The 10,449-nt window shown below is 38.4% G+C and overlaps 1 protein-coding gene across 1 annotated transcript; it reads right to left on the reverse strand.

Moving 5' to 3' along the window:
• Positions 1–8,701: 8,701 nt before the first annotated feature.
• Positions 8,702–9,658, reverse strand: LOC114042062 (olfactory receptor 5B2-like). Its single transcript, XM_027860768.1, has one exon. It carries the CDS (start codon positions 9,656–9,658, stop codon positions 8,702–8,704), a length of 957 nt encoding a protein of 318 aa, XP_027716569.1.
• Positions 9,659–10,449: the final 791 nt, after the last annotated feature.

Raw genomic sequence — 10,449 nt, forward strand, 5'->3', positions numbered from 1 at the left:
GCATCTCTGCATATTTGTCTCTGTCTGTCTCGTCCTGGCTCTTTTTTCTCCTTTTTCTTTATCTGTCTGCTTCTCTCTGTGTGTCTCTATCTGCATAGCCAGTTAGCTATCTGTCTATCTCTGTCTCTCTCCTCAAAGAAAAGCTATTGATTTATTCACGAAAATATTTTAATGCATCAAATGAAGTAATAAATATGAGAAAATTGTACCGTGCATTTGATTCTCATAAATTATGACGAATTTTTAGGTAGAATCAAAATAAATGGGAATGTTACAAGAGTAGGGGGAAAGTAATTACACCATCCTAAATTTTGAAATAGATAAAAGAAGGAAAACTACAAATTGTCAGACATGCATATTAAACTTAGGAAGAGTCAATTCCAGGCAATTTAGAGGAAGGATAAAGGATAATTCTGTAAGGAAACTTGAAAGGAAAGAAAGATCTCAATAATAACATTTTGAAGACACAGGAACAAAAATTGGCAATTAGGCAGACTTAGATATGAATAATAAGTTTGCAGAAAAGAAAAAAAAAAGGAGAGATAACCAAAGACAAATGCAAAAGCATCATATCTTACACAGTGATCTAGGAGGCACATTTTTACATAACTTGAGAAACAAACTTTCTCTATCACTGCTAACCTCTGACATATATATATATATATACACATATATATGTATAGATAAATATAGACATATACGTGTGTGTCTATGTCTGTGTATCTGTGTCTGTTTGTATCTTTGTTGAACAAAGGATCAACTAGCCCTTCGCTCAAGACTTTAAGTGAGTGGAAATTCAGTACATGTTAAGACATCCCCTTCCACTTCTGGATAGCAAAATTTTTGGAATATTTTCCTTACTTTAAACCTAAGTTTGTTTCTTCTTACCTTCTAACCTTTTCTCCTGGGTATTCTCTTTGGGTACAAATAAAATGAACTAAATTCTTCCTCCTTATGTCAATCTTACAGACACCTGAAGATGCCTAATCCCAACCCCTGTCCTGACACCCTTCTTTTATCTTGTCTTCACCGAACACCGTCAGTTCTTTCCACCAATCACAATATGGGAAGATTTCAAAGTCCTTCTCCTTGATGGCTGAACTACGCTGCAGAATATCTAGCCTATCAATGTCCTTGCTAAAGTGTAGAACCCATGACTTAACTTGTTGTTCCAAATGTAGACTAGAGACGACCACCTCTGTATGCCTGAATACTGTGTCTCTTTATGCAGTGTAAGGTCAAATTGGTTTTCTTGTTAGCCATGTATGTCACCAGGTGACATAGAGACCCCGAAAATCCCTTAATGTCTTTTACTCCTAAGATATCACAGACCTCAGCTTGCTCATTGATAAAGGAAATATGTTAGACTAGATAATCACTGAGATTCTTTCCATCTATCTCTGCATCAATGATTTTATGACACTTTTAACCTATATTTATTTTAAAGATATCCATTAGTCATCATAGCACCACTGTGAAAGGATTTTTTATGATGTGGTTAACATGAAAGTGGGAGCTAAGGATAAAGTCAATAAATAAAACTTTATCTCATAGACTTTTAAAGGAGTAGAAAAAACTTAACTTTTACAATTAGCAACAATGAAGGATTTTCCTTTCACATAATAGGAGCTATATTAAGTAGAAAGCAACCAACCAACTTAGAGTCACAATTTATAGAATTGTTTGTCTCATACACGGCACCTGTGCCATTTTTGTAATTGATACCATTGAATCAAATATGTATAGACATAATCTATGACAATCCTTTTCACAGATGTATTCAAGGTTGAGTCCTCTTGGGTTCCCATGTCTAGAGAAAACCCTTTTTGGTCACCAGGTCTTACAAAGTGATTTGTTTTCTATTCTGAAATGCCCAGGTGTGAATGAACAGCACTGTTTTGGAAAGATACTTGATTAAAAGTCTGAAGGCTTGGGTTCTAGTATTACTTGGGCATTCACTAATTTCTTCTGTGATTTCATGAAAGTGAATCAGTCCTTTTGCACCTCTGTCTGCTCATTTGGAAAATAGAAATAACATTTCTTAAAGTATAGAGATCACACAAGTGAATCAAGGGAAATGAATCAGGGAATTTGATCCCCCAGCTCATTCCCCAGTGCTGAGCACTACAGCGGCGTGTTTCAATGTCAGTAGCTGAAGTGATGGAAGACAAGGACGTTACACAGACCTGTAAGCCCTTACACTCTTGGGAGAAGGTGCTCCCTTGGAGATACTTGCCAGCTCTGCTGCCAACTCATGATCAAAACAAACCTTTAAATTCTGCTCTGATCATTGGGAAAAACTTATTCTCATGGGTACTTGTCATTCTTAGCTTATTGTTAGCAAAATGAGGTAAGGAGGGACTTGAACAAGGCTATTGCCAAAAGTTGGCTTCTAGTCCTGATTCTACCATTTCTTAGTTAGATGACATTGACTAAGTCATTGAATGTTAGGGTGAATGTCTCACGGTCTCATGAGAGCTCTGTTGAGGGAACTTTCCCATGGGAGTTCTAGCTTCTATCAGTAGAAGCTGAGGGTCACAACATAGTTGCGTGGCAAAAATAAGAAAGTCTCCCAGCACGTCTCCTTTGCTGACATGCAGCTCCCACGGTTGGTTTGGCTCTCCTCTCAATGGGAGATGAGTCCTGACACGAGCTCCAGCAGACCTGATGATTGGCTATCACAGGGGGATCACGCTTTGAACATGCATCACTAGGGCCATAAAAGACAGCTAACTGCACTGAATAAACAGAGCTTCTGCCACCTTGCTGTCTCCCGCCTCATCCATGCATCTCCGGGTTACAGAGCACTAAGCTGGTCTCATGCTCATCACTGCAGTGGCTGCGTCAATTGAACATCTCCAAGTCTCAATTTCTTCTTCTTTGAAATGGGTGTAATAATTTCAGACATGAAAACAATCAAAAGGTTTTGGTGAAGATGGAATGTGACCCTGAACATGAAATAGATGTGGGTTATTAAAAAGTTCTCCACAAAATAAGGCAGTAAAAAAAATAAACTTACTAAAAAAGAAAAAAAGAAAAAAAGGGGCAGCTAGGTGGCACAGTGGATAGAGCACCTGCCCTGTATTCAGGAGTACATGAGTTAAAATCCGGTCTCAGGCACATAACACTTACTAGCTTGTGTGACCCTAACCAAGTCACTTAACCCCATAGCCTAGCCAAAAAAAAATAAATAAATTCACAAAATGAGGTGGTAAAAAATATTGAACTTGGTATTAGAAGATCTGGGATGGAATTGGAGGTCACTGTGAAACTTTAGGCATGTCACTTTTCCTGGATAAACCTTGATTTCCCCATTGGTGACATGCAAATAAGCATATTTGCATGCTCTAATTCTCATGACTATTGTCAGGATATTAAATTAAAAATGATGTTCTTATTATCCTGAATATTATTGTCATTCTTTGTAAAAATTTACTCGAAGCTCTCAATTTACCTATTTCCTCAAATTGCCTCTCATCCCATTTGTATCTCCTTCTTAGCTCTGAGGACACATACCCTTAAGGTTCTAGTTCAAAGGTAATTAGGGAAATGGTGTAGTAATCATTTGTCAAGGTTTAAGTAGAAACTTTGACAAGATCCCTCCTGCTATTCTTGAGGAGAAGATGCAGAGAAAGACAGTGAAGAGCCTAGAGTGGCAGATTCAGAATTTTTTGAAGACTTGGATTCAAGAAAGATTCAATGTTGGCTTATTGTCCACTTGGAAGTTGGTCTCTCCTAAGCCCCTGCCTGCTGTATGTCCCCCACAATGCAAAGTCAACTTTTATTTACTATCCATATATTTTAGGTTCACTTATATGTGTATATTAATTTTCATCCAATAAAATTTGTTTTCTCATGGACAGATACTACATGATTTTTGTTTTGTTATACTGAGAGTCTACACAGAGCCTTACTTAAAGTAGTAGCCTATTAAATTATTGTGTATTTCAATTTATTTTTCACTTACTTGGACAAACACATAGTGGCATCCTTATGAAATTCCCAGATTAAAAAAAAATCTAATCTAATATAAATTTTGCGTTTATTAATCACTTACTGTATGACAGACACTGTGTTAAGTGTTGGGGATAAAACAACAACAAGGGGAAAAACACATTTTATCCCATTTTCAAATGACTCATGTCTAAGTAGATTAGCTGCCATTTTGGGGAAATGGTACATTTAGGATCCCAAAAGATCTCAACAGAGTAGAAAGTTCGGCAAGACTCAGTGAGATGTTTTTTTTTTTTTTATTTGCTTGTTTTTGTGAGGTAATTGGGGTTAAGTGACTTGCCCAGGGTCACACAGCTAGTAAGTGTCAAATGTTTGGTCTCAGGCTGGATTTGAACTCAGATCTTCCTGACTTCAGGGCTGGTGCTCTATCCACTGCACCAACTAGCTGCCCTGAGACTCAGTGAGATGAAAATGAACAGATAAGTGTAAATTTCTACATGTTTTCAAAATATCATCTCCTTCAGAATAAATGATATTGTAAACTTTGAGAAAGACAAATATGGCCTTTATATAATACTTTAAGTTTTGCAGATTGCTAATATGCATTCTGCTATTTGAGAGGAAAAAAGCTAATGCTATCTTAGTCTACAAAAACAGGCATAATGTAAAAAACGAACGAGGTGAATATCAGACCATCTTATGGTGTTGGGAGACCACACCGGCAAATTGATATGACTGATATGACAGATGTTCTAATAAACCTTGTCTTTGGCTGAAAGAAGGTTGGGGTCGAATTCTTTCAGGCAGGACCTGCATGTTCTGATTTTGGGGTTCCGGCACTCCTAAACCTCTAAACCTCATCATTTTAGTGACCAGTTTGGGAAACTGCCTAACCCCAAATTCATCCCTAGCCAAGACTGGAAGGTATGTAAGCCTCCCCACACCCTTTTCTTGCTCTGCAGTTGGGGTTACTCTCCAAGCACCAAGGCTTAGAGGTACTTGTCAGAAGCTATTCAAGAGTTTTACATAATATTTTTACACATTCCCCCAGATTATGGTACACATGGACCTGACAGTTTCAAACTGCTGCAGAAATAAGCCTAAAATGCCAGTGTCTCTCATGTCATGCAATACATCATGGAAGTGTCCTTGTATTGCTTCTTCTGACCTCCATGTGAGCATTTGCCTTGTGTCAGTTCTCCATAAAAGAGTCTTTTAGGCAAAAAGATGTTTGGCATTCAAATAACTTGGACAACTCATTTTAGTTACACTCTGCAATAGAATTTGAATGTTTGGCAGTTTAGCTTAGTATCCACTACCTTATCCTGCCAGGTGATCTTTAGAACCTTCCTAAGACAATTCAAATGGAAGGAATTCAGTCTATGGAATGGTGCTGGTATAATGTCCAGATTGGAGAAGCACACACCATGAGGTCAGCACAACAGTTGTGCAGGCCTTCAATTTGGTAGGGAGTCTAATACCTCTTCTCTCTCAAACTTTCATTTGGAGCCTCCCAAACACTAAGCTAGATCTGGTAAAGTGTGCATGAACCTCATCATCCACATAAACATGTGGAGAAATTATACTGCCAAGGTAAGTAAACCTTTCCAGAGAAATCAGTATTTCTCCATTTTCTGTAACCAATGGTTCCACATATGGATGATATGATGCTGGCTAGTGGAGAACCTGTGTTTTCTTGGTGTTAATTGCTAGGCCAAAACTAGCACAGGCAGCAGAGCTTCAATCCATACTTTGTTGCATCTCAGCTTCAGAGATGCATTGAGTGCCCAATCATCTGGAAACAAAAATCATGCAGCAACCTCTCCCCAGTTTAGTCTTGGCTTTGTAGATTTCACATTAAATAATTCCTCATCAATGATGTAGCTGTCCTTGAGGACGTTTTTATCCTCATTAAAGATGTCTGACTACATTGCTGAAAGCTAAAAAGAATCAGAGCAAGTCCACAGAGCAAGTGAAGCCCTGCTTTACTGTATTGGAGATTTGGAAAGCAAAAGAGCATCATCCATTATCTAGAACCTGTGGAAGCGTGCCATAATGGAATTGACATACAATGCTGATAAACTTCTCCAGGCAAGCACATTTTGACAAACTTTTTCCACAAGCCATCATGACCAACAGTATCAAAAGCCTTGGTGACATTAATGGACATTTTGTTCAGACCACATGTTCTTCTCCTGGCATTTCCCTGCAGTTTTAGGTCAGCAAACAGCATATTGATTATTAACTCATTTAATCGTGAGGACAAGCCTGTGACATAAGTGCATAGGTGTGTTATGCACGTTTTCTGGATGAGCAAGCAGGGGTTCAGAGAAGTGAAGGAACTTACCCATGGGGAAACAGCTAGTAAATTTCAGAGTTAAAGTCAATAACCATTTATTAATCACTTACTGTATGACAGGCACTGTGCTAAGTGTTTGGGAATAGAAAAAAGGCAAATCCAAGGTCCCTGCCCTGTAGAAGTTCACATTCTAAATGCGAGATCAGCAAATTACCACGTGCACACAAGTTGTAGAGAATATCAATGGAAGGAAATCTCAAAGGCAAGTTTTTTTTTCTTTTAATTATTTATTTATGGAATAAAATGAGCATTTCCATAACATAGTATAATTTTAAAAAGATGATTGCTCATGAAACTGAAAATTCACTATGTATAACACCCATTAATGGAAAAACCACTTGAACACCTACAGTGAAGTATTATTCAAGGTAAGCCTCCAATTGTGAATTGTTTCATTTGTTAGGAAAACTTTTCCACTCTTCAAGTCAAAATGTGCCTCTGAACATTCCAGCCATTATTTCTTGTTCTGCCTGCTAGGGCCCAGCGGATTGTGTCTAATCTCTCTCCCATGAGACAAATCTTCAAATACTTCACCAAGGCACACGGACATTTTCATTCACCAAAATAAACATACTCATTTCTTCATTTTTTTCTTATATGGAACCATCTCCAGTAAAGCTCATCTTTACATGCTCCATGTATCAACATCCTTCCTAAAATGTGACCACCAGGACTGAACAAAATACTCGGGTGTACTCTGAAAGGAGACAGCTAGGTGCTGCAGTGGATTAAGCACTAGTTCTGCAGTCAGGGAGATCTGAGGTCAAATCCAGTCTCAGACCTTCACTAACCATGTAGAACTAGGCAATTCACTTAAACTCTCTCTACATGCCTTAGCTCCTCATCTGTAAAATGGGAACACAATGGAAGAGAAAAATGGTGAAATACTTTGGAACTTTGCCAAAGGGAAAAAAAAAAAAACCTTGCAAACACTGACCATAGGTTTGCAAAGAGTTGGACACAACTGAACAACTGGACAACGATAAAAACTCTGAAAAGAGCAGAGGATAGCAGTACCATCACCTCACTCATTTCGGACAAATGGTTTCTCAATGTGGTAATACATGGCATTAACATTTTTGCTTCCAAGTATACTACTGACTGATATTATCATAGTAGCCCACTAATAACCACTGTTCTTTTACAGATAAACTATTCCTTCCTTATAGCGACTTAGTGTCAATCCCACACACAAATCAAAAGATATAAAAAGGAAAACAAAACAAAACCTCACAGGAGCCGCTATTCAGATGTAGAAACATAAAAAGCAGCAAAAGAACCTGTTACCTAGAATAGAATTGATGTTGAAGTTTACATCAAGATATTACATTGATGTGAAAATGAAATATGTCTCTTACACAGGATCAAAGGCTTTTCCAGACCTTTAGGATCATAATATGGTTTATATTCCTACCTAAAGATAGCCATACTGCAGTGGTGTTCTGAAGCCAGCTCCAAGTGACTCATACTGACATAATTACATTTTGAGTTTGAGCACCTGGAGTGTAGAGATCAAGAAATACTACAAATCAGGATTTAATTTATTGTTTTGTTTATATTCTAGATTTCAGAAAGTGATGAAGAAAGTAATAGGATAAAATAGGTTTAAAATAAAAGTCACATATACATTTTTTCAGGACAGCTGGTTATTAAGCATTTACCAGCTCATCTCTTCTTCAGGAGGTGCTATGTAAGCAATGCCATTGACATCAAAGCTATATCTTCCAATCAACTCAGTATCTATGCTCTTGAATAAACTTGAATAAACTGTTCAAAATTATGTAACTGATCTTATTCTTTCTAGGAAAATCACTACAATTGTTGTCTTGAACTTAAATATGTGTGTGTATGTGTGTGTGTGAGCACACACATCTAGGTGGCACAATGGATGGACCACTGGACTTGGAATCAAGAGGAGTCAACTTTACAATTACAAATAGAGCCTCAGACACTTATTGGCCATACTATCCTGGGCAAGTCTCTTCACCCCGTTTGCCTCAGCTTCTTATCTGTGAAATGAATTAGAGAAGGAAATGGGAAACCACTCTAGTATCTTTGCCAAGAGAACCCCAAAATGGGACCACAAAGAGCCAGACACAGCTGAACAACCAAAAGAAGAAAACACACACATACTATTAAGAGAGAGGATACTATTAAGGCCCTTTAAATATGAGGAAATTGAGATTGGGACTTGCCTAGGGCTATACAGCATGAAACTGTCTAAGATAATATAAATTCAAGTATCTCCTACCTCCAAATTTATGATACTTTCTACTACATATGTTATCTTTGAAAAACTTTGGATTGTACACTTCTCTGTTCATAAGAAAAATAGCATGATTTGGGGGCTGCATCCAGAGTGGGGAAGATGCAGATTGGATTTTCTCTCTAAGAAAAAATATGATGCAATTGAAATTGTTGTCCCCTCACAGCTTTCTTAAAAGCATTCTTGATGTCTTTGTTCCTCAGACTATAGACCAGAGGGTTCAACATAGGGATGACCATGGTGTAAAACACTGACACTATTTTGTCTGTGTCCATGGAATGGTTTGAGCTGGGTTGGAAGTACATGAAGCTGATTGTCCCATAAAATATGGACACTGCTGTGAGATGGGAAGCACAGGTGGAGAAGGCTTTCTGGCGGCCTTCAGTGGAACGGATCTTCAGGATAGCGATGAAGATTAACAGATAAGAGGTAAAAATGACAAGAAATGTGAAAAAGGTATTTAGTGACGCTAAGATAAAGACTACTAGTTCACTGATGTGAATATCAGAGCAAGAGAGAACTAGGAGAGGGGGAATATCACAGAAAAAGTGATGGACTATGTTGGACCTACAGAAGGAAAGGCTAAACATGCTTCCTATGACTATGGAGGAGGACAGAAAGCCACAGATGTAAGCACCACTGGCCAGATGTGCACAAACAGTTGATGTCATGGTGGTAGTGTAATGTAGAGGTTTGCAGATAGCTGCATGGCGATCATAGGCCATGGAGGCTAAGAGATAACTTTCAGTAATAGCAAAAACCCCAACAAAGAACAACTGTGTAGCACATCCATTATAGGAGATAACCTTGTCCCCTGTAAGGAGTCCAGCCATCACCTTGGGAGTAATAGCTGAGGAGTAGCCAAAATCCACCAGAGAGAGGTTACTGAGAAAAAAGTACATGGGTGTGTGGAGGCGGGAATCCCAGGAGATCAGAGCTACTATCCCCAGGTTCCCTACCAATGTAATGAGGTAGATGAGGGTGAACATTATGAAGAGAGATATCTCAATCTCTGGAACATCTGTTAATCCTGTCAGAATGAACTCTTTCACTTCAGATCTGTTCTCCATGGATGTCATTTGAGAGTGTTGCCATACACCTGCAACAAAAGAGTAATCATCAGAAAAATCCAGTCTGCATGATGAATGACTCCAAGACATAAAACATGGTCAGAGACCTAGCTTATGTGAGAGCTAGAAATAGCAATTAAGGGAAAAAGAGTATCTAGGTAGTTGTCATAGCAGTTACTCTAGGTTCTCAAAATCTACTCATCCATTTTCTCATAGAAGAGAGAGAGAGAGGGGGGGGGAGAGGGAGAGAGAGACTCATGTTTTACTGCTCATTTTCTTTAATCTATTACAAATTTAACCATCCCCAAAGTGATATTTCGACTTCAGGAAAGGGAAATACCTTGTTCTCTGGCAAAAAAAAATTGTTTTTGGCCAGGTTTGGAGAACTAGATCTTTGTTTATGAATATGCTCCGTTCTGATAGAGAAGAGAGGACAGAAGAATAAAGGACAAGATGGAGGAATAATTTAAGAGGAAAGTTAAAAAACCGTGAGAAGGGGGAAAAGATCAAAGAAGTTGGCCAAGAGTTCATTGGGATCCTGCTTACTCTTGTAATCATAGCAACTTTAAGATTTATGCAATAGACTGAAGTCACTAGTTTCTCAGTAGGAACAGTCACCAACGGACACCAGTTGCACAGTTGTGAGAATCATCTGTCCAAAAGACCACTGGTGTCTCACTTAACAGTAAATGGATGACTTCTGAATTTGTTTCCTTCCCACCACCTGTCCCTTTGTTAATTCTCCGCCATTTCCACTGTGGAAACAGAAGATGGCCATAAACAGAGATCTTGGTCCTTTT

Source organism: Vombatus ursinus, unplaced genomic scaffold, assembly GCF_900497805.2.
Source record: "Vombatus ursinus unplaced genomic scaffold, bare-nosed wombat genome assembly UNPS02014248.1, whole genome shotgun sequence".
Lineage (NCBI taxonomy): Eukaryota > Metazoa > Chordata > Mammalia > Diprotodontia > Vombatidae > Vombatus > Vombatus ursinus.